General features: G+C 36.9%; 1 protein-coding gene across 1 annotated transcript in view; it reads right to left on the reverse strand.

The window, feature by feature from the left end:
- Positions 1-11,904: 11,904 nt before the first annotated feature.
- The window catches only part of LOC131060887 (pyruvate kinase 1, cytosolic), a 52,025-nt gene continuing 37,993 nt past the window's right edge, over positions 11,905-25,936 (reverse strand). Inside the window, exons 15-16 of the mRNA XM_057994314.2 lie at positions 13,166-13,225; positions 11,905-12,308 (exon numbers count right to left, since the gene is read on the reverse strand). Coding sequence (XP_057850297.2) covers positions 12,156-12,308; positions 13,166-13,225 — 213 coding nt within the window. The 3' untranslated portion in view covers positions 11,905-12,155. The remainder of the gene's footprint in view (positions 12,309-13,165; positions 13,226-25,936) is intronic.

The following is a 25,936-nucleotide window of genomic DNA, read 5'->3' on the forward strand; positions in this document are numbered from 1 at the left end:
CTATTAGCTTGGATTCTTAAATCCTCCAGCGAGGTTACTCCTAACAGGGTATTGTGCTTTCTATCAAGGAATATTTGTAAATCCCTTAACCGGGTGATTCCTAACCAGAATTACTTCTTAACGGGACTTATTGTAAAGCTTTAACAGGCTTGGCTCCTAACAGGGAGAACTTCAGAAGATTTCAGATAGCTATCCTTGTGAGTCTCATCTCACCGTGGTTTGTACCTATTTGGGTTTTCCACGTATAAACATTTGTGTCAAGTGGTGAATGCTTTTGTGGTTATGATCTTATTTGTTGATGTGGTTAATTTTCGATAAGGCATGTTAAGTAGAAGCATTGAGAGTTCAATATGTTGAGTTATGATTAAGCATTGTGGATGTTTACAAGATTGAAGTTGTTTACTGTTAAACTTGTCATACTAGTTAAACCGGCTGATGTCAAGTATTCTTATGAATATTGATCTTGACTGAGATACGTTTACTTTGTTTGACTGAGTTTGAGTTTGGGAACTTTGTATCAGTTTTTCAATATATTGATTCAACCCCCCCCCTCTCAGTATTCTACCAGATACTTATTCTTTCATCATACCATCATTGGGTGTTGAAACTTGTCTCTTAATCCCATTTTTCTCACAGAAACTAACAAATTTGTTAGAAGTAAATTTTCTTCCATTATCAGAATGTAAACACTTGATTTTCAAATCTTTTTCATTCTCGACTAAATCCTTGAATGCTTTAAATTCTTCAAGAGCTTCAAATTTATCTTTCAAAAAAGTTACTCAGGTCATGCGAGAAAAATCATCTATCAAAAGCATAAAATATTTTTCATCTTGTAAACTTGTTGTCCTGGTAGGTTCACACGGGTCAATATAAACTAATTCAAGTGGTTTAGTGTTGGATAAGTCTTTAGATTTAAAAATTGTTCTAGTTTTCTTACCCATCTATCAATCTTTGCAAACAATATCTATCAGTTTCTCAAGTTGTGGCATGTCTCTAACAGCTTGTTTCATGTTGATTTGAACCAAATTGTCAAAATTCATATGCCCAAGCCTCCTATGCCACAACCAAGTTTCATCAAGATAAATCAAAAAACACTTTTCACCATTAGAATGATCAAGAATATATAAATTATTTGCTACTCTAGTTGCATTGGCAATATGCTTTCCACTTCTACTTATGACATAATAGTCTGAATTAAAAATAAGATCATATCTTTGATCACATAACTGACTGACACTCAACAGGTTGTGTTTCAAACCTTTAACATACAAGACATTTTTACCTTTAGTTTCTCCATCATTTAAGACAAGAGTACCTATACCTGCAACTCTTGCTGAAGAGTTACCTCCAAATCTGACTTTACCTCCATTCATTTTTCTAAAAGTCAGAAATTTGCTCTTGTCACCAATCATATGTTTGGAACAACCACTATCAACATACCAGATGTCTTTCTCATTTTGTGCTAAAAAGGTGATTTACACAACTAAAGACATTTATAAACTTGGTTTCTCCTTTTTCCTCCAAACTCTAGCATTCTCCTTTGTTTTTCCTTTTGCATCCACCTTTTTAGATGAATCTGTCAAGACACTTTTACAAAACTTTGCAGAATGACCAAAGTTATTGCATTTATAACATAAAACATTGTAATTCCTTAGAGGAACAAAAGGATTTCGATTCACAAAACTGAAATTTCTTCTAAGAAATATTCTACAATTTACAACTTTGTGACCAAAATAGTTGCAAGAAAAACAGTAACCATAAAAATAAGCATTGTTAGATCTAGTCTTATGAGTTTGTCCAACATAAGAAATCTTATTGAAATTACCTTTTCTATTTTTAGAATTTGAACTTGCATTAGGCTTCTATCGTTCACCTTCAAAGGATTTAGAACATTGACCTTCATCATGGCCAACTCCACTTTTGTCAAGTGATTGTTTTTTAGGATTCAATAGACCATCTAGAGTCATAGTACCTTTCTAAAAAGTTATCTCATTACTAAACTACTGTGAGGATTTTCCAAACTTTCTTAACGAGACAACTTCTTTAACAAGATTTTCACAATCAAGCTCCTTGTCCTCGAGTTATTTTCTAAGGCCTTCAATCTTTTTAGCTTCTTCAATCTACACTTTAAGATCTTCAATTTGTTTTTCAGCAACCTCTAATGTAAAAGTTTTTTTAGAACCTTGTTACCTTCCTCTTGTAGAAGCATTTTAAGACTATTTATTCTCTCTAAACTTCTTAATTTCATTGAGTGCACAAATAAATTCTTGTTCCAAATCAATTTCAACTTCTTCATCATTTTCAAACAAAGTTTCTTCTAAAGCCATGAATAGGACTTCATCATTTAATGACTCTCCTTCACTAGCTTCTGATGAGCAGCTTACCTCTTTCGAATAGAGACTCATTTTGGAATGATGAAACTTTTTGTCTTTCTTCGGGAATTTCTTCTTATTGTTCTTGTATTCATTTTCACAATTGTTGTCCTCTAACTTCTCATAACAACATTTTGAAGCAAAGTGTCCTTTCTTTCTGCAGTTAAAACATGTTAAGGACATCCTTCCCTTATACTTACCAAAACTCTTCTTATATTTTGTCACAAAATGAGCTTCCTCACCATCACTTTCTTCCTATAAATTGTCACTAGATGCAAGACTCTTATCTTGGCCCTTCTTTGATACTTTAAAAGTGGTCTCCCTTTTTGAAGATGCTTCAACATTAGTTCTCATTTCATAAGTTGTCAAGATCCCATGCAACTTATCAACTATAAGCTTATCAAGTTCAGTCATCTCTTCAATAGCTAAAACTTTAGAATCAAATCTTAGAGGCAGCGATCTTAATATTTTTGGAACAACAATTTATCATTTATTTTCTCTCAAAGCTTTTAGGGAATTAAACACTTCATCAACTCTCAAGAAATGTGTTGCTATGTTTTTCTCCTCTCGCATTTTGAGACTTTCAAACAATATCCTATGTGTTTGAAGTTTTGCATTTTTAACATTCTTGTCTCCTTCGTAAGCGTTATGAAGCTTTTTCCACATAGATTGGGCTGACCCACAATGCATGACTTTAACAAACTCTAACTCTAACAACCCACATAAAATCACATTCATGGCCTTGGCATTATTTTCAAAGGCCTTATTTCCATCAACATCTGTGGGTGGGTTAGAAGGAGGTGTGTAGCCATTAACAAGACTCGTCCAGACATCAAAACCTATAGACATAATATATGTTTTTATACAAACACTCCAAAAGGAATAATTTGACCCATCAAACAAGGGAGCTCTATTGGTTGCAAGACCTTCAAGGGCACTCATCCTAGACTACCAAGAAATGACCTTCAATCTTTTAAGCTTTAAAAAGAAGGTGTTTGACTTTAATACTAATTGAAAAACAACTCATAAATATTGAGAAGGGGGGTGGGGGGTAGGAGGGCGCGGCAATAGGTGAATCAGTATTTCAAAGAGAATTACAACTATCATAATTCATGTCAATATCATGCCATATGGTTTAGGACACTTTTATCAATAACCATAGTTATTTTTGTACACAAACTGAAAAACTATACAACTTTATGGATTTGTAGCATTCCCCACAAAACTGGTCCACATTTCATTTGTTGGCATTGTGTTGTCATTGATGTCAACCGATATAGGATGGCAACCGGTATGGGAGATTGATGAGCAGTGTTGTCATTGATGAATAGCAGAAATGGTATCATTGATGTCAACTAGCACAACAAGTCACTGTTAAGGAAGAGAAGGTCATCTAGCATAATGGCCATTGGAGTCAGTGGTACACAAGTTAGTGTTGACTTGTGTTGAAGACAGAAGGACTGCAGACCAGTAAGTGACATGTTGGCAGTGCATTGTTGCCAAACGACAAGAGAGCAAGATGTTGGGATGTTGATTGTGATGAAGAGACAGAATGTTATAAAAATCACATCAACATTGGAGGTGAAGTATGTGCAAGCCACCGGTAATGTCAATCTGTAGGTTTCCCACTGGATTAAGAGAAGTTTAACAGTGAGTGTGCCCAATTGAATCATGTGTGCCTGATTGAAGATGTATATGATCAATGTTAGCTAAGGCATGTCAATGCAATGTCAGAAGCAAAATGAGATGACAGGAATCCTCTCCCACCGGTAAGTGGTAATACTGAGCTTATCTCCTAATATGCATAGAATGCATCATAGCTCTTCGAGATAAGACAAAAGAGTTAAAGGCAGGTGATTGAAGGCTCACACCGGATCAACCGGTGAAACTCTAAGTTGCCTTAGGTGCATGAGATCAGGTTTGTGCACCAGATCTGCAAGGGCAGACATGATGAGTTGTTGGTACAAAGATTGAAGGATATGGTTGTCACTTTGACAGACATGTTAATAGCAGAACCGGTCCAGTGGTGAAGAAGGCAAAGTTGAAGCAATTGTAGACAGAGGATGTTGTCGAAATGTAGATGAAGTTTGGTGTCGTCGGTGTGCATAGTATCTTACCAGTATACATGCAAAAGATACTATCGGTATAGATGACAACCGGTAAGCTGACAAAGTGCAAATGCAGAAGGCTCCCATCTATTGAAGATGTGCATGAGGTAGGTTGGAAAGAGTGTTGACCGGTTTTCGGTGTTCCACCAGAAGAGAAGAAAAGTGCAAGGTTGAAGAGAGATCAGTTAGGGTATAACCGGCAGGGTCTGTGAACCGGTAGATGAACCCGGTTGTGTGGGTGGTCTTTGATCTTGTATGGACCGATATAGAAGACTTAGCAAAGATGGATGTCGACTGTGATGACATGTAGGAGATAGGTGTCATGCATACGGTGGTCGGTGAAGAGTTGTAGGTGATGTAGGTGGTGACTAGTTGGCATTAATATCGATAGCATGTTTTCACAGGTCGAGAGCAGAAGAGTACGGCTTGAGACTGATCAGATGACAGAGATCTGATTTAATGACTTCATGATTGAGGCCGAGTGTCCAGGTGTTGATCAGGGTAGGTGAATCTATCTATGTGATTGCTTCATAGGTATTTAACAAGTGCAGATCGAAGAAGGTGTCGTGTTTGCCAAATAGGAAAAACATGTTTTGAACGCAACAAGATTGGCGAAGTCTAATTGATCCATTGCAAGTGGTCGATCTCTAGACGGAGATCTAATTGGATTTGGTTTGCCTTGAGGTCAATGAAGAAACCCTAGTGAGCCAAAAGTTTGAATGTCGGTCATGGCGGGAAAACTCAAATATAAGTATGTCAACTCATGATTGAAGAAGATTGATGATGTTGCAGGTTGGATGATGAAAGATAGAGAGTGAAAGAGAAGCAGAGAATCCATCGACAATCACAGAGAATATTGGGTGATTGAAGAGAGAACCGGTTAGAAGAAGAGAACCGGCAAAAGTGAGGCAATCGATAAACTGCCATTAAGTCTAATAGAAGTGTGCACTGGTGATGATTGAACCGGCAAAGAAGAGCCATAGAAGATTGCAAAGAGAAGAGCACAGTGAGAATCAAAAGAGAACCGACAAGCTAAGAATCAGCATTAATCAGTTAGCAGACATCTGACTGAGTGAAGAAGACCGGTGGAGGCTAGCAGTAGTGTGACAGAGAGAAAAGAGAACCGGCAGAGAATTGGAGAGAGGAGATCCAATGGAGTGATTTGCATAAGAGTTACAAAGTTCTTTTGTAACAAGGAAACAACTTTTGTATTTATGATATGATCTTGTAATCACTGAGTTGGAGCTTGGTGCAGGGGTTGGTTCTCCTTGGGTTGGTGCCCTAAAATCAGGGGTTGGTGCTCCTTGGGTTGGTGACCTAAAGCAGGAGTGGTACTCGTTGGGTTGGTGCCCTAAATGTTGTAACCGAAGTTTTCATTGTGAGGCTAGATTGGAGCAGTAGTCTCCAGCAGCATTTCTCACCGAGGTTTTTTCCATCTTGGGTTTTCCTCGTACATTTGGTGTCATGTGATGTTCCCTTCATGTGTGGTTGCATTTGTGTTATCCTCCCATCTAACCGATATGTATGCTTTATGTTGGATTGGTTAACCGATACACACACATAGGATAGAAAAGGGTTAAGTTTGGAAATCACTTATTCACCCCCCACCTCTTAGTGGCATCTTGTGTTCAACATCATTCTACAAATTTTAGATTCCACATTTAAGGCATGGGCCTCAACCTTCTTCATCCTAGAACTTATAACTTCATACAAAACTTTTCACATAAATTTATCTTCAAATTCGACACCTAAAAACAATACACAAACAACTATATAACTTGCTATATATACATCTGTGGTGCAATATCAACTTTTTAAATCCATATTTATTCCCTGTTTCATATTTTTGGGGCTAGCATCCAAACACTTAGCTCAATTGCATACAAAAACACTTCAATCACTACATATTCATGCCAATTGGCTCCAAAAAAACGCACTTATCAAACTCACAAAACATTGCCACGTAGGAGATACATTGAATCCAGTTTTTTTTTTAAATGGCTCATAAACTCCAGACAATATTTCTAAAAATAGATGTACACCAATTCCTTGAATGCGCGAAACCTTTTTTTTATAATACAAAATTTATTCGATATACATATATTTGTTGTCGTCAATCGTTTCTGAAAAAAAAACGTCTAAAAAATATTCACCCTTAGCGACACGAGAATCTCAATGCCATCGAACATTTTCAAAATACGATGTGTCTTTTTAAAATATGTATCAAATGTTCTAAAAGACAATGTCGACACGTTTAAAAAAACGTTGCAGATACCTTCATCGAATTTTTTAACTCACCAAGGAAGGATTACACGTGTATATTCTACAGCCTATGAATGGTCAAATGAGATGAAACGTTTGAAGTAAACATGCTACAACACTCATCAAAAATGACTAATTATTATAAAGAATTTGTTGTAAAAAAAATGTGTCTGATCATATAAGAAATTGATATCCATTCATTACCAACCACGATGCCCAAAACATTTTTTGTTGCTTCTTTAAAAACATAATTTCCTAAGTACACTGAAACATAACACTTTCTCAATGATTTTATGACGAAAAAAAAGTATTTACCTAATTTGAGCATGTCCAATTTTGATGCTACACATTCTCAAATGCAAAAATAATGGTAGATCTCCTGATGCACAGTGCAACCAGAGGCTGAAAATCAATCGAATAAAAAAAAGCGCCAGCACTCTCTGCACTCTCTGCAAACATCAGCACATACAAAACATATTCCAAAAATCGAAAAGGCACCAAAAACTTCTTTGCAAATCCTTCTGACAAAAAACAATGAATTCCATCATATAGTTGGCACAAACTAAGTAGAAAGAAGTATCAATCAAACTAAGCACAATTGGCTTCCAAAAAATGCACACTCGGTCCACATGTCCCAAACAGAATTAAAAGGAACGACAAGCAAAATAACATAAATATTGACATCAATGACAAAACTCAATAGAGAGAGCATCGATCACGGCGTGAATGAGTCCATGGAACCTACAGTTCAGAACAACTAGTGCAAAAGAACAGACAAGGGTAAGTAATCATTGAGACAAGACAAGTCACTCTCACCTAAGCTAGTCAACGATAAGGCAGGCAATGATGTACATGTGAATATTGAGAATGAAGATCAAGAAGTAACATTTCCACCCCAAGAAGACCAGCAGCTCAATGAAATGCAAGTAGGAGTAGAGAAATCAGCTATTCTTACATGGCTTAGAGAAAGGTTAACAAAGGATGTAATAGTAACAGAGGAAGATCCCATCAATTTAGACAGCTTCCTAGATAGAACTCAAGAGACTATTGAGAAGAACAAAGCAATGAAGATGTCAAAGATGAAAGAGATGGTGAAGGATCTCGGATAATACAAATTGCCCCTCGAAGAGTAGATAAGCCCGAGGGCAAGATCACGGCAGAAGAATATGACCTAAAGACTATTGATTTAGTTCCTCCCACTACTGAGCAAGCATTGGAAGACATGAACAACACGGTGAAGACAGTTCATGACATGCTAAAGTGGGAAGTAGAGAAGAATAAGGAGTTGGAAAGAGAAGTGAGTGCATTGAAGAATTACTTCCAATAGTTCAAGCAACGTTGAGCCAGCATGATCCTTCAACTATGCCACCACCTTTACTTCCTCTGGGCTCAATCGACAATTTAGAAAAGATGAGAACTTCAGCAAAATTGATGGATACTTGGATAAACGAGACTTTCAAAAGGGAGAATGCATTTATAGGAGAATTAGTGAAGGTATTTGACAAAGTTGTAAGTGTTCTTGAAAGAATGCAAGTCCTCGTGGTAGCATATGATACTTTTGTTTTTGCCATAGACTATACCATGCCCCTATTGCAAACAATGAAAAAATTGTCGAAGCAAACTTTGGTGAATGAATGAGTATTGAGAGATGGACAATCACCTGATTTCCAACGGTGTTGTAACTTGCGTCACATGAGGAAGGTCATCTTTGAGGACATCAGCACTAGATGCACCCAAGTTGATGGAGCAAAAAACTTCAGACATGATAAGATTGTAGAGGTAGCTGAGATCATTCTTGAGAAGGAGATGAATGAAGGAATTCAAAAAGATGTCAATCAGCTGGCTGAACGAGTGAAGATCATATTCTTTGAAACAGATGGATCACCTTCCAAGGAACAATTGGATGATATACACTCATTCCTAGTACTTGCCAACAAGACTAGAGATTTTGGGCCAAGATGGGAACAACTTTTGCCTCAGCTTTGGAAGAAATCAGTTACTTGGAAGAACAGTTGAACAACCTACCTGCAGTTCCAATAACTAAGATTGAATTCATGACGTCCAGACTCGTTGAATTTGCAAAAAGAGAAAAATAAGGGAAATAGGATTCTAGAAGATAGTTTGTTATGATCCCATGTGGTGTCATTTTTCCTATTGAAGAATTTTTCCTCGTATTTTGTGCCAAATGGATGTCACATTTCCATTGACTGATATTTAATAATTTGCAATAAGATTAAGTTTTTGTTGTAACAAATCCTAACTAGGGTTTAGGTGGCAAAATCTAGGTCCTCAATTTTGATTTAATCTTTGGGCATTCATTGTAATTCAAAGCTCTATATAAGTTCAACTCATTTCATTTGTAAAGGATCTATTAGAAGAGCTTTGAAGAATTGTTGCTTAGATGTTACAAAATTAATAAAATCATTGAAGTGTTGGTGACATATTGAGTTTTGGAGAATTTGTTTTTATCTTCATCCTTTTATGAGAACTTAATATTTGAAAAGAAAAAAAAAAGAATAGACTTTGCTTTAAGTTTTTTAGATGAATGAAAGATGTATGTGCATGATTGATAGTGAAGCCCATTGTTCATACTACTAGTACTACATCGATGGTGAAGTATATCACGTAGTCAATTGAACTCAATTTAACAGAAGCTTAACTTCAATTATTATTTCATCATTGATATACTTCATCTTGAAGGTATCTATCCATGCGGTATTGATTTGAAAATCATCAAACTATCCTTAGAAGATTGCACTAGTGTTGTGGAAATGTTCATTACATGTCAAAGCAAAGCTTAGTAGAGCTCACTTGAAGTTGTCCATTGTCTCACATTCTTAGCATTAGCATAGCATTTCTAAACCTTGCTCCTTTTTTCATTTTTTTATCAAAGATCATTAGTAGTAGGAAAGAGCAATACTGCAACATCATTCGAAGAAAAGCATTCCATTGAGCTTGAATTCATGAAGAACAACTACATAAATTCCCTCACAGGTACAGCAAACACACCACACCATTAAAGTTGCCCAACATGTCAAGACCTGACATCGAGAACCTTGGAGTTGTCTCAAGTGATCCTTTGCTAATCTTCAACATTTGAGAAATCTTTGTTCAAGAGAGAATACAATACTTTGTTTTGTGTTTGATTGTACATAAAAACACCATCAACAGACATATAATTATGATGCACGTTGGGATTTTCCCATTTTCTTCCCATTCTCTCATCTTTTCAACGTTCCCAACATTGGAACTTTGCATCATCACCCCTTAAACACCCTTCTTATTTTCATATCCCTTGTTTTTCTATATTATAATCTATTTTTGTTTCATTTATTCTGTGTTGTTTCTCATGTGCCAATCTTATGAGTCCTTTGGCATGACTTTCTTTCTCTTACGTGTTTGTGTTCATGGGCTGGTATCCTTTAACTCTACCAAAGTTTGAATCAAAATTATGTTTTGTTTTAAAAAAAAAAAGATAGTTTCTCTCTTCTTATGGGCAACTTAGTGTAGTGGTTGGTAAAAGTGGTCTTTTGCAAATGGGAGGATGATGAGATCTAACCATGAAAGTATGCTACTAGCCAAGTTTGAGTTTCCTAACAAAATTTAGGGTTTTTTCTTAAATTGCATGCATGAAAAGGTCAATTAAAACTTTTGAGGATTCTTCCCACATTTTTATACTGATGCAAGAGCATCTAAGAGGTCCAACTATCAACATTAATCAAGTATTTCTTTTTAATTTTAGATGCATGCACATCTAAGGGGTTCAACTATCAACAACAATCAAATATATTTTTTACTGTAATATTAGATGCAAGTGCATTTATGGGGTCCAACAATCAACATTAATCAAATATATTTTGAGGGAAACAATCTCCATACTCCAAATTATTCAAATTCAAATGTTTTCCCTGTTGTGAACCTCGGAAATCAAAGTGGAGGAATGCAGAAAAAGTAAAAGAATGATGAGCGAGGCCTTGAACACCATATTGTTATTAATGATGGCATAATGTGCAAGGTAGCAAAATGGTGTTTGTCTCTGGTCAGAGCAAACTTGAGTAAACCGCCAAGAAACAGCTGGAAAAGGGTAATTCGCAGGAGATGGAGTAGAATGAGGAAGAGTTGGATCAGGAGGATTGGCAGGAACAGATGAGGGACTTGCCTGAAACTGGGACATCCTAACCAGCAATCAAGGTTGTTGTTCATGATGTTGTGCTGAAATCGGTGTCTTTTTGCTCCTCTTTTGAGGTTTATGGTTATAGATAGTTCTAGTAGTGCTCAGAGTTTGTTAGAGGCAAGGTTAGCTAGTTTTAGTATCTTTCTGCTTATTTCTTTGAACAATATGGTTAATTTGGCCTGCATGCCCCCTCGTACTAGTCTTAATTTTGATATGGTGACTAAAAATAGTGCTATTAATTACTTTAATCAGTTTGGTAGTATGTTTGGTTATGATATTTTTTGTTACTTACTGGCAAGTTAGCTTCATGAGTTTTGTCGCTCTTGGCTGTGTGATGCCAATGGCTGTTCTGTTTCTGCTCAATTTTGTTGTTTGGTGTCTGTTTTTGTGAGGGTTCAAGGCCCTTTCCCAGATCAAGTAATCAAAAACATTCATCTTTTATTGAAATCTTTTGAGTGTCCACTTGACAATTGGACACTTGTTCATAACACCCCATAAAAATCAACAAGTTACAATTTCTCAAAGGATAATTGGAATGGCAGACCACGTGCATGTTGATTTTTGAAATTATACATCTAGCCTTAATTTGCATGCATATGACCTAGGATGTGTGTTTCCCATAAAGAATGAAACTTAAAAGATCGAACAACACATGGAAGACCATTAGTTTAAAAACGGAAAAATATCTGATTAATGCACATTTAAAGATATCAAGTAGTCCTCATAGATTTATAGATAAATGGACACTCAAACATGCAGTTACATAAATCTGCCAACAACCCACTTATAATTTTTTTCCAAAATTCTTCATAAAAGCACCAGATAATTTAGTGGATAACACGAAAGTTAAAAGAGATTATCTAAAGCATTTTGCAATTACATAAAAGTCTGTAGAAGGTTATGTCTGTAGATCACTCATTTTAAAAAGTTCAAAATGTAAATAACTTGCAGGCATAGAAAACTCTACCTACGGGAGTGTAACATAGAATTGGGATTATAAAAACACTGAATCCAGGTTTGTTGCTGGATTCATTGTATCAATTAATAAAATTCAGTAAAAAAATTAATGTTATGACTGCCCACAAAAATGTAAGACCAAAGTATTCTGAAAAATTGAATGCAAACTATTACCCATTTTCCCGTGGCAGACGTGAAAAAATTTCACATTATTGTCTTTGTCCAAATTACTCTTTGATCTCGACTATCTTTACAACTGACGTGTCACATACTTTTTGAAAATTACCCTTCAAGCTCAATTATCTTTACAACCGATGAATCACCTACTTTTTGGAAAACAACTATACGATCATGAGGCTTGATTATTCCTGCAGCTTTTCCATGATCCAGTGCTATTTTCAATATGGACTCATTTGTAGCACTAGTAGACTCCGCCTGTATGGAACATACAACCATTAGAGAGACTAAAAATTAATTTGTCCATTTGTCCTGTTTGTCAGATGATACATACACTAATTAGTGCCTGAAGGCTAAAAACCTATAAAATGAGCTGCATTTATCAATTTGCTATCAGAAATGAAAGTATTATACGATGATCACCACTTGCATCCATTAAAGGTAGACCAATATGACCTGCTTTTGACTCCATATTATATATTCCCAGACATGTCAATCTTCATACAAAATATTCAATCATCTAGGAAAATTCCTACAAAACAACTGTTGATTTCAGTTTATTGTTCAGGCGTTCAATCTAGTAGTGATGGTTCCAACTCTATATCGAGATATGGTTCCAACCCACATGAAATCTTAATCAGCTTCTTAACATTAAGACTCTGACATCAGAGGCTACAACTTAAAATCGTTTGCATGAAATCCAAATAAATACAAGAAATAACAGATTCAAGAAATTTGATGCAGATTTTCTAGTAAGTCTGGAAATAATAATTCTGAAATAAAATAAAAGATGCAATAAAAAGGGATTTTCTTCACTATAACACAGATTTTATATATTGAGAAGGCTGCAAAAACATTCATGTTATGCCAAAAACCTTGTTAATGAGAATGCTAACAGTTATTACAAGTGATCGACTTTTTAAATAGTTCATGCAATCAATTTGACATTTGATATGATATAAATGTAATTTAACTTTAAAAGTTGTTAAGGAAGGATTGCTGAAATTTTGTTAAAAAGGGTTAGACATGATTTCAGGCATATCTAACAGCTGCAAATTTTCAAGTAGCTTTCCAATAATATACAATTTCCCTGCAACTATGCCAAAGAATCTTACCGCATGTCGAGGATCTGCCAACATCGGAAAAATTCCTCTCACAGAAAGACACTGTCTTGCCTGCAGCATTTTATTTTTCTTGATTAGCATTTTCCAATTTTAAATGCATTGAACCTTTTATAAACGAAATCCAACAGTAATATATAAGAAATGTCAACATAAAGAAAGCCTTTTGCTTGAACTTTCCAATTTCCCAGTGGTCCAGCGCCACATGATACTTAACATACACATAAATGGCAAGGCAAATAAAAGATCAAGATTTCCACAAGTAAACATGTTCAACCATTGTGTAAATACCTCATTTTAGTTTATGGATCTGGTAAAAAAGGAGTGAAAGATTCCAATATATCCAGATTAACATTCATTCTCTATTTAACCCGAGGTGCACTCCAAAGCTAACTAAATTCAACAAGGTTCACAATTTAAACACAGAAATACCATGCAAATGAGTTATATTGAACAAAAGATGGTCCCTGCAATACCAAATTCTCTATATATGTTTAAAAACTCCGGCATCATCTTGCTTGCTCAGAATTTTTTATTTTATTATAGTATTATTAAGCTTTCTTATTTGCCTAACAAAAAATACATAAGCAATCAATCGAACACGGATGTAACCCCAAACTAATTATAGGGTGGCAATGAAAATAACATTTTTAACAACCTATTCAATCTATTAAGGTATGAATAAACACCTTGACAACATTTACTTCAAAGAATCATTATTCTCATAAATTCATAGCACTTAAATCTCCTAAATTGCTTTTGACTTTCTAAAGATGTCTAATAGTTTGTGTTGGGAATGCATCGAGAAAGGAAGCACGGAGTTTCAACAGATTAGAGAAGACTGCATCACAGAGATACAAAAGATTTTAATAAACAAATGCTTAAGCAGTCCATTAATAGCTAATTTTTGGTTTGTTAAGCAACACTTGCTTAGACTGTACATGCATGATCCTTAGTCTCTCAAAATATCTACAAATCATCAAAGTACTAAGTTAGTGATCCATTAGTTGTCAACTAAGCGTCATACAGTCACTTAGAAAAGGATGGATGTAGATGGTTTTTCAAAAATAGAAATCTAGACATTCACAACATAGTATTGCAGATATCCAAGTTTACCAGGAGACGGGTACTTGGAGACTCTGGAGATTGGCACCAGTACTGGCACGACTAATTTTCAAAAATAGGAGACGGGTACTTGGGGACGCCAATTTTTTTAAATATAATTTAATAATTCCAAAACATATCATGACAGAGAACTTTGAAAACAAGGACAGTGGTAAAGTTTAACATTAACTTTTAAACTGAACAAAAATTGAAATTAAAATTGTTTATATTGCTGATACCGTAGCCAGTCTAAATTGTTTAGTGGAAGTAAGGTAATATAGATGTTGAGCACAATCAATATTGTCGGCCAAATAATAAAGGCAATTTCTCTTTAGACTACTACAATGATAAGAAATCAGTCCTCTCAAAAAGTCTACATTGTCAATAGATCCAATCAACTATAATTTTGCATGGATTTTTGTCTTCTTGCGAAACAATTTCCTTATTAGTCATTTCCCTACGACTTTGCTTTGCTGCAAGCTTGTCTTATTTGTTTACTTTTTTTTTCCCTAAGTTTTCTAGGAGGAGATGTCAATTTTTGGCCGGGAGACGGCAGGAGACAGCAGCCAAAAGCACCATCTGCATCAAGAAGTTTCCAGAGACATCTCCAGTACCAGTACGGGTCTCCTGGTAACTATGCAGATATCCCATCCACAACACAACTGAAATAGAGCTAATGAACAGTCACTAATTGTAAAGAAAGTTATGGGAATGTAAGCTTTTATAATGCCTGTCGAGCAAATTATAATCGCAGCTTGGTTGCACTCAACATAGCTGATTTGAATGCTTGTGTTTGGAATTTGCAAAAACATACACCAATGCACCATGCCTACAAATATATTTTCTGATGAATATTGGAGTCTCTTCAATAAACTCCAAGTTTGTTAAAGTTCTAATTCACAAATATCTTCCTTACAGGTTTAATTTCTCTACTTTGTTTAGGGCTTAACCCAGCCTATAAGCTTCACAGTTGATAACTTAAAAGATTTAAAACAGCACTATTCATGTAGCCAGCCAACTTTATATATCCAAGCTTGTGTATGTATCTCCCAGGGCTCCTCCGTGCCACTAAAAGTGCTAGCATTATTCTTTTCTGCATAATTCTAAAAGTTTCTCAACTGATAAATTACAAGCAGAAGGAATTCTGATACACACATTGTTCTAAACATCATCCATGTCTGCTTTCTAAATTATAAGAATGAAACAACTGACGTTTTTTGATGAAACACCCCAAGTTACTGCAACAATGAAATACTATATTGTAATTAACTCAAGTCACCACAAAGCCTATACTTTCCATTCATTATTTCTTTGCCAACCAAAAATTTAATATTGCTTTTAGATCTAGAAAATAGATTCACAAATATTACAGAAAACTTCACCCAAAACACCCAAACTAGTTAGCTACTTTTGCACAAAAAGGGCTGAGTTAAAATGGAACTTTATAGAACATCATTGAAAATGATTTTTCTGATATGTACATCCTTTAATCAGTTCCGAAACTGATTATTGCAGCAACAACATTAATACATTCAAACTCCAATAAATAAGCAAAACCCACAGAACTATTATAACTCAATACCACCAGTGTCACTGTAAATACCACAAGCTGATATTTGTTTGATTTACAAATGGAAAATACATAGAATATGATCTGATACAAGATCAATAACAGCAGCAAAGCCCTCAAAACACATCTGGAATTTCTGCAACAATATTAATGAAGCCTTGAACAAACACAATAGAAAACTGCTGAAATCTTGAAGCTCCAATGCAACCTCTGGATGAAGTTGCTCTAGGTGAACAAGGGGGTTTCGTCCACCATCCACCTGAAACTTATGGGTTTCCGTCCACAAGCCTCCAATCTCCAATGGGTTTCCATCCACTGAAGAATTTTGTAGAACATGAAGTTCATACTATAAGAAATTGAGAAGTAGAAATGGCATAAAGATCCATTTTCCCGAATATGCTTTGTATTTATCTTGTCCTTGGCCAATTTGGTGGGAAAATCAATAATTACAAATATTACAAATTTTCACTCCACTCTTACTTTCCAAATTTGCACTTGGTGGGAAAATCATTAATTAGAAATATTTTAATTTCCCACTCCACTCTTGCTTTCCAAATTTGCTCTTGGTGGGAAAATCATTAATTAGAAATATTTCAATTTTCCCTTCCTCTCTTGGTGGGAAAGTCGTAAATAGAAATATTTCAAACTTCCCATTATGACACAAAATCCAATTCCCCACTAATTGTTTCCAAATATTTAATTTAATATCTAAATGTCCTTTTGATACTGAAAATATTTGGCCATTCATAAATATTAAATTACTTTTTCTGCCTAAGCTTGTCCAATTAACCCACGGAAGAATAAAATGAGTTAATATTGACCAAAATCCAATTTTTAACAGAAAAAGACATGACATTCTTTGACAATTCAGAGTGTTGTTTTGAAAGTAACATCTAATAAATAATAAATATCAAATATACATGGGTATTAAAGGAAACGCAAGGTTCACATTCACAACACTAGGTGTGAATCCCCAAACACAAGTGTGCAGTAAAATGGGGGCAATATGGACATCCTCAAGATGGTCAAGAACAGCCCTAGGACACGGCCTCATTCAACAGCTGTTTCAGGGACATGTCCCCAGAATCCATAGTGAAAGAAGTCAGCCAAAGGGAGTTCGTTGCATCTTGTTCTGACCATTTCACACATCGCCCCATTAGAATGGGGACCCCCTCTTTTTCGCTTTTGTTTTGCTTGTTCTTCTCTCTGCTTTTAGGGTTTTGAGTGAGTGAGTTGTCTATCTGGACTAGGGCTAAACCTTAGGAGTTTCTTTTGGATGTTATTCAAGCTGAGTCCAGTCGAATTTTGGAAAGTTGTTAAGCGTCCTCCCGAAGAATTGAGACGATTGAAGTAAGATAGGCCTTTCAGGGGAGTCAAATAGGTCTTAGGTCAGGTCTAATCAAGGTTTTTAGGGTAAAATCCAATTTTGACTAAGTGTTAGCATTTTGAAGGTGAAATTGTGTGTTCTTGCCTAGGTAAGTTTTGATCAAATTTTTGAAGCAAGATGATGCCTGAAACAGACAAATCGCTCCTGACCCTCAGAGAAGGCCCAGGGCGAAATTTATCCTGAGCACAATTTCTTGTTTTTGATGGACTTGCTAACTGGTCCCTGACCTTGAAAATGACCTAACTTTGCCTTGTGGAGCAGTTTGAGACTTAAATTTGAAGCAGTTTGGCCTAAAAGGGTAAAATCGCTCCTGACCCTCAGAGAGGGCCCAGGGCGAAAATGTTGTTTAAGTCATATTTGTCACTGACTTTTCTAAATTACTTTGTGCAGGGCCTCCTGGAAGGATGATTCAACGTGATTTGATGCTTTGGACGGTTTGGAGACGTGAAAGATGGTGAATTTTGGAATCTAAGGAAAAAATCGCTACGGACCCTCACTAAAGGCCCACAGCAAGATTTTGATTTCCTTCATTTTTCAATAAAAAGAAACCAAGTTTTGATCATAGATGGAAAATAAATGACTTTCCCCACCCGCCTGAGGAAGTTTTGGCTAGAAATGATGAAGGACCTTGTTGAAAACAGAAAAATCGCTACGGACCCTCAGAGAGGGCCCACAGCGAGAAATCTTATAAGGGTCATTGCAAGCTTTATTTGGTCGATTTGAGAGGTCAAGGGCATGATGAAGGATAGAATGAACATAATGAAGTATCCAAACTTGATCAAAGATGATAAATTGAAGGAGTTTTGCCCAGGAAAGGAAAAATCGCTACGGACCCTCAGAGAGGGCCCACAGCGATTTTCTTTGTGTGCACATTTTTGGACAATTCTTGGTCATGAATTTTTATTCATAACAAAGAACAAGATGATATCTTCCTTGGCAAAGTGATTTTTAGACGAAAAGTGAAGCATTTTGGTCCAAGTAGCAAAAATCGCTACGGACCCTCAGAGAGGGTCCATAGCGAGATTTTCAAATATGCATTATTCTTGCAGGATCAAAGTGATTTCATGATTGGAGGGGAAGGAGGAAGGCAAGGTCTATTCGTTGAATATAATTTGGAGGATCAACACAAGGGGAAATCAACCCAAAATGAAAAATCGCTCCTAACCCTCACTGAAGGCCCACAGCGAGAAATCGCTCCGGACCCTCAGAGAGGGCCCACAGCGAGAAACCTAAAATGGGAAGTTTTCATCCAAGTTCGAGGAAAGCTAAGGTTAGGCATGGGTTAGAAACGATGTTTGAAAAGCCTTGAAGTGAAAAGAAATCGTTGAGAATCAGTATTTTGAAGGCAATTACAAAAATCGCTACGGACTCTCAGAGAGGGCCCATAGCGATTTTCCAGTTTTCTCTCCTTGGTTTGAAGAATTGAGATAAAATCTTGCTTGGACAGGAGGAGAACGTGATGTGTTATGCCTTGGAGGTGATTTGAAGATTAAAAGATGAAGGAATTTGCCTAGAACCAAAAAATCGCTCCGAACCCTCACTGAAGGCCCACAGCGAGATTTTCAAAAAATGTATGTTTTCTTCAAAATGGTGCTAAGGCAGGGTTTGGACAAGGAGAAAAAACCTCCAAGAGCAGGATGAATATTATTTTGCATTTAAAACTTGATGATTTTGGTCAGAAAATGAAAAATCGCTCCTGACCCTCAGTGAAGGCCCACAGCGAAAAATCACTACGGACCCTCAGAGAGGGCCCATAGCGATATTGTTGAAAATCCTTGTTTTACCTTACAACAACAAAGCGAATTTGGTTGGAGTGGATTAAGGGAAGGCATTGCCAAATGATGAATGAAGTTTTAATGAAAAATGATGAAGAATCAAGCCTAAATTGCAAAAATCGCTACGGACCCTCAGAGAGGGCCCACAGCAAGAAACTTCAAAATCACGCCTTTTCTCCAAAATTGGATTGAGCTAAGTTTGCAATTCAGTAAAAGGACCTAGTTGAAATGTCTTGAAGAAATTTTGGAGGTGGAAAAGTGCTAAATTTGAGCAAAAAATGAAAAAATCGCTCCTGACCCTCAGTGAAGGTCCAGGGCGAAATCCTCAGGAAGTTTCATTAAGCCTTGTTTTAAAAATTAATATTCTCCAAATTGCATTAGATCGCCAAAATTGCTAATTTTGAGGCATTTGAAAAAATTAAAATTAAATTGGCATTAAATAAAAGACATTTTGGCATTTAATAAATTAATTTTAAGCCTTAAAAAATCGAACTTCTATCTTGGAGGCATTTAAAATTAATTTTTATTAAATTAAAATTAAATATAAAGCGCTTAAGGCCTTATTTTCATTTATTTTGCCAAGTCGGCCCCCCTTTTTTGGAATTTTATTTATTTTTTAAACTCTTTTTGCCAAGTCGGCCTAGAGGGAGCAAAGGGGTGAGCGCTCTATATATTGGAGGTGTTTTTTCACAATTCAAATCATTCAATCATTGCTTCAAGTGCGAATTTGGAAGGCTAATTGAAGGTGCGAAATCTAGTTTGCTTGGAGCAAATTTATTTCAAGTGTTGGAGACTAGAAGGAAGTGGAGTTAATTCTTATGAAGGCTAAAGGAGGCGCATTTTATCCAAGGGAGAGCTTTGATCTACATTTTGCTTAGCGAAATTCACCTATTTTTGCATCATTTCTTAGAGTTTAATACTCAAGAGGAGGTATGGCGAAATCATCTTGACACCATTGTTGAAGATTTGAATTTTGAACTTTTTGTTTTGAAAATTCTAAGTTTGGCATAGTTAATTAAGAAATGATAACTCAAGATTTATCATGAAGTTTCCTAATTAAAATCTTTAATCTTCCTTTCCATTCTATATTTCTACGCTTCAAGATATATTGCTAATTGTGAAATGTTGTGTAGGTTTCAAGATGGCGACTCCAAAGGCGGGAGCATCTACTAGTCGCCCGGCTCTCATGAAGGAAGATCAGAAGAACGAAGAATTGGAGACCAGGATCGTGTCCAAATGGAGTAATATCGGAGATACCAACTTGGGAAACTTCAGTGTGAAGAAGTTTCGAGAGGTCCCCTACATTGGCAAGCCATCACCTATAGCGAAGAGGATAATTGAAAGTGGCATCATCAAGGCGGCCGGTTTCCCCCCAGCAGTCCAGTGTCATGAGCTGATGATCGAGTGTGCCTGCCATTATGACTCACAATCAAGATCGATCGTATCCAAGGAAGGAAACACTTTAGCTTACCTTTCAGAGGAGGCTATGAGCGAAGCTCTTCATCTTCCAGAGCATAATGATATGATTTACAAAAGCCTAGAAGGAGCCAGGTCAATGTATGAAGATGATCCCGACACTTGCCTGAATCTCATCAACAAGAATTGGTTGCTCAAAAGTCATCCTCGCCTGAACAAGATTCCTAATACACCGCATAGGATTGATTTCCAAGAAGAGTACAGAGATTTGATAACTTTGCTCAATCAAGTTACAGGGGCTCCCCAAGCCTTCTACTTCGAGAAATGGATGTTCTACTTCATTCAAGTGATTGTCCAAGGGAAAGGAACGATTCATTGGGCCAAAATTATTAGCAATAGCCTGGATGTGCAGTTGAGAAGACTGAGGCCTACCAAGTCGTTCCACATGAGCTCATATGTCATATATGCCTTGATCAGGAGTTTTGAGTATGCAGGGCTACCTCACAGAGGAGTGATCGGAAGAGGACCCAGAGAAGTGAGAGTTTGTGACTCTTATGTTCATTTGCATCATCCACCTGGAAGTGACTACAAGCTAGTCAATGATACCTTCACGATGAACATCACTAGGATATTGCAAGGCAGGATTCACAATCGACTATCTCTGGATGCACAAGAGCTTGTGAAGAGGTATGGTGCATGGTTCATCCAGTTTCAAAAGTTTACATATATCAGAGTTCAAAGGTGTCCTTCACCTCCCTACATGTTGCCTAGGTATCCAACGGACAGGATAGTGCTACTTGAGGTAACCAGGCAGTTGGTAGCTTGTGCAAAGATATCCAAACACAAGCATGAAAATGGAATTCCCGTACCTATCATATTAGGGAATTCAATTGAGGTATGTCCTAATACTCAAGCTTCAGAGGATGCAGAGAAGGAATTAGCCTTGTATTCATTCACCTTCTTTGCCCCACGGGAGAATTTTGATCCTTATGGTTATATGGAGGAGACAATTGCTAGGAAGTACGGACATGAGTTTCAGGAGGAAGACTTTTGGATGAATCTCTCAAGTGATTTAGAAGTGAAAAGAAAGATGCATCCCAGATTACCCTTAGATTTCATCAGAAAATGCAAAGTTTACAGAGTAGCCGATCAAGCTCAGGACAATGGCAGACATCTCCAGTCATCCTATGACAAAGAAGATAAGTGAGTGAAGATAGATTGGAGCGAGCCTGAGATTTTGGACTTGAGAGCTTTGATGGCTCCAGTTTTGTCATGTACTCGCAGATGGGTGGATGTACAACATCAGAAGTTAAGAGAGCAGAATGTACCAATGACTTTTACTTTAGAGGAAAGACTAGAAGAAGGAGAAGCAAGCATAAGTGAAGACAATTCTCATCCTAGAGGCGCGAGGAGGAAAGAAAGACCTGAGAAAAGAGAATCCTCCAAGAAGAAGCAAGAGGCCAATCGAGATCGCCCATCAGATACATCTTCTCGACATGGAAAGAAGGCAAGTCAAGCAGAAGGTCAAAAGAAGATGGTACCTGAGATTGATGAATCTATGGAATTCATGGTATAGAATGATAAGCCAGAGAAGGGACAAACACCTCAACATTCATCAAGTCAACCTCTACAAATTGATGAGCTACAAGAGGATCAGGGAAATGATGATGAAGCGACATCTCCTCTCCGAGAAGATGAACCACTACCTAAAGAAATACAAGTGAGAGAGACAAGATCCGCCATTCCAGATTGGTTGAAAGAGAGACTGACAAGGGTGATTGTGATTGAAGAAGAAGAAGATGCAATTGACTTAGAGAGCCTTATAGGAAATTCTCAAGAAGTAACGGAGAAGAGGAAGGCCACGAAGATGTCCAAAGTGATAAGGGATGAGACAGGATCCAAGAAATTGCAGATAGCTACACCAGTAGTGGACAAGTATGAAGGTGAAATGCTTGCAGATGAGTATGATGTAGAAACATTTGAGCTTGGTCCACTCACTACTGAACAGGCAATGGATGAGGCAACCGATTCATTTGAAGCACTTAAGGGCAAACTTAAAGAAGAAATGGAAAAGAATAGGAAGCTTGAGAGAGAGGTCGGTGCTTGGAGAGGCTACTTTAGTCATCTCAATCAGCCCTTGAGACGTCAGGATCCAACTGTATCTCCTGTGCAGGCACTTCCCCTTGAATCAGTTGGCGAGGCAGAAAGAGTCAAGAGCTTGGTTCAGCTTATGAGCTCTTGGATTGACAAATCCCACACGGTAGCTGTTGAATTTACAACAAGAATGATGAAGACAATCCACTGAGCTATCCAGGTCCTTGAGATTGTCCACAATCTAATGATAACTGCAGCCGTTTTCGCTCACACTAGAGATGTTATCATTCCTGTTCTACAAGTAATCAGGCAAACACCAAGGAAGATCCTAGCACAAGAAAAGATAATGGATGGAGGAGCTCATAACCTACTTCAGTGGTTGACTCTACTCCAGATGAAAGAGGTTCTTTTCGAAGACATCAGCACCAAATGCAATCAAGTTGAAGGCGTCATCCATCCAATTCAAGATAAGGTGTTTGAAGTGTTGTGTACCATTCTTGGCAGGCAGATCGAAGTTGAGACGGATGTGGACCTCCAAGAGTTGGAAGAGAGAGTCAAGGTCATCTTTTGCAAAGATGAGAATGTCATCACAGATGGGCAGCGGGATCTAATGTTCACTACTATGCTCCTGATTGAGAAGATCAAAGAACTCGAACCTGGATGGGAAGCAGCTCTTCTCACTGCCTTTGATCAGGTTATCCACTTGGAGGAATGAATGAAGAATCTTCCTGAGATTCCCATTGTTGAGGTTTAAGGAATTGTGTCCAGATTCGTTGCATATGCTAAGAAAGAGCATTGGAAAGGGAACAAGGTTCTAGAAGAAAGGTTGTTATAGAATGATGTGGCATCTTAATTATCATTGGTCTATGTTTCCTCGACTTTTGTGCCAATTAAATATTTGGCTATGCATTTAATAATGTTCATCTAAAAGGGGAACTTTTGTAACAAACCCTAATTAGGGTTTAGGTGCCAGAATCTCAGCCGTTGATCTTCTTTTGATCTAGGTCGTTCATTGTAATTGAGGATGCTATATATACCCTCACTCATTTTCATTTTGTCATTAGATATTAAGGAGATAGATAATAGTTAGAGCTTTGGAGAGAAGAAAGTTATTTTGTAGCAAGATTGAGTAGTGAAGAAAGAATTTCGAACAATTGTTGTCTATTTTGGCTTTGAGATCAATAAAATATTGAAGTTATGGTGTTTTATTGCAATTCTTGTGGCTATCTTCATGGTTGTTTACTTTCTTGAATCATTCTCAGTTTAAGTAGTATTTAAGTTTGAAGGACTAAGTGTTGTGCTTGATCTTTGGTGAGATTCACGTTCCAAACCACTAGCTTCTTACTGATTGTAAGGACGCCTTGCGTGGTCAACTGGAGATATTGAGATTGCTTGAACCTTCAATCGTTATTGAAATATTGATATGTATCTTTATGGTAGTATCTATAATTCTTGATGATTCGAAAATCACTAATCACCTTAGAAGATCGCATCAATTCTAGTTGAGTTGTAATTCCTTGGCAATATTGAAATTGGTAGAATCTTACCAAGTCTAGCCTACATTGAGTCATTCTTAATATTAGATTAGTATCCATCTCTTGAAACCCTATCTTTTGCTATTTTTTGAGAACCTGTTAGCATTTAGGAAAATCCTGTTCCTGCAGATCGAGAATATGTAAGGCCCCTTGAAGAAACAGCATTCACAATGACCACTGGTGCTTATCCACACGTAGAGATCCTACAACGAAGAACCTTGAAGTCACCCCGATTGATCCTTTTCGCGATATCTTCAGCATTCAGAGACTTTACTCAAGAGAGGATAAGGTACCATTTGGGTATTTTATTCTGTGTTTGGTTGTGTACAAAATACACGTCAACACATCCCCAAGTCCGGGAAGAACATATCCCTGTCTAACATTAGATCATCATGAAACATGGTAAATCATGTATCAGATTATATAAATCAGTGGATTAGGCGGGTGGTGGAGGCTCTGCAGATGCATGAGGAGACCAACAGTCTTCCTCCATGTGCGTTCTACTATGAACCTCTATTCAAATCTGGATTCATGCTCTTTCTCGATTTTCTAAATGTATTTTGCAAAGCTGTCCTTCCATTTGCTTGGCTGTTGCTGTGTGTTTTTTATGCCTTCTATCTATTTAATTGATTTTCAATATTTTCATTGTCTAGGTATGGGCTGTCTTCCATGGGGTGTAGTCACATATTCACACAGATATATTAAGAGCATCTGTGAGAGTGTTTATGGATAGGACAGAAAACATTCAAGGAAGCACTTCAAGCAGAAAAACCTTCAGATAAATGCAGAAAATACTGTGGGAGACAAAGGGGATGGTGGAGATACCATTATGGAGGGAGGAGAAACCACCTCAAAGCAATGTAGAGGTGGTGAGGATCCTCTTCTTTTCAGGGTTCTTATGGTAGACCCTAATGAGGATATGTTAAATACTGTTAGAAAAAAGGAATACATGCTTAAGGACACGGTTGTGTTTCTTGTTTGTATGGATGTCAATAACTTAGCTGTGCAAAAAAAAATTGGATAATTCGTTCAACAGTGTGGGGAAAAATGGGCATTTATATTTCCTTCTGAGAATGATTCAGAAGGTCTGTTTGTTATTTTCTATGTTGCAGGGTTATATTTCATGAATATATTGGTAGGATGTTTAAGAGTGGTTTCAGATCTCTACGAGTTATAATACAAAAACTAGGTTTTAGAAGATCTTATAAATTTTCAAACTTATCAAATTTCAGTAATCAGCAGGCTCCTATCAGCATTCTTTCACTATCTCACTCACTTTATCTGCCCTGAACTCTAGACCCATCTCTCTCCCTATCACTCTTCCTCTATCCCCTCTCTCTACCTCCCTCTATCTCACTCTCTCCACTCTCCCCCAACAGACAGACCTATCTTGTGAGAGCCAGAGCATATGGTATGATCATAATGCAATGATTACAAGTTTATGGTGACTTCGTTGTTTATATGATGCAATGTGATATTTCTAGTCTTATTTCATGCTTCTAGGCTGCATATAAATATATATATATATGATTTTTACATTGTTTTGTACTAATGAACCCAAAACCCATTTTCAAAATTTTGCTGAACCAGTTCCTCGAACTTGAATCTGAACCCCAAAATGAACTAGCAACTTGGGTTATTTTTCTTAAAAACAACAGGCATGCAAAAAAGGGTTTTAGAAGTACTTTTGGAATATTGGTAAAATCTTGTTTAAGGCTGGAGCTTGGTCACAGAAGATCACACAAAGTGAAGTTTTGTTCTATCCCAAGATGGATTCATGTTAAAAATGTTTCCCCACACGTGGGCTTCCCTGCCTTAGCTCTTGAAACCTATTGGTAAAACTCTGCAAGTTGAGGATACTAGATCCACTTTGCCCCATATGGA

Source organism: Cryptomeria japonica, chromosome 5 (assembly GCF_030272615.1).
Source record: "Cryptomeria japonica chromosome 5, Sugi_1.0, whole genome shotgun sequence".
Lineage (NCBI taxonomy): Eukaryota > Viridiplantae > Streptophyta > Pinopsida > Cupressales > Cupressaceae > Cryptomeria > Cryptomeria japonica.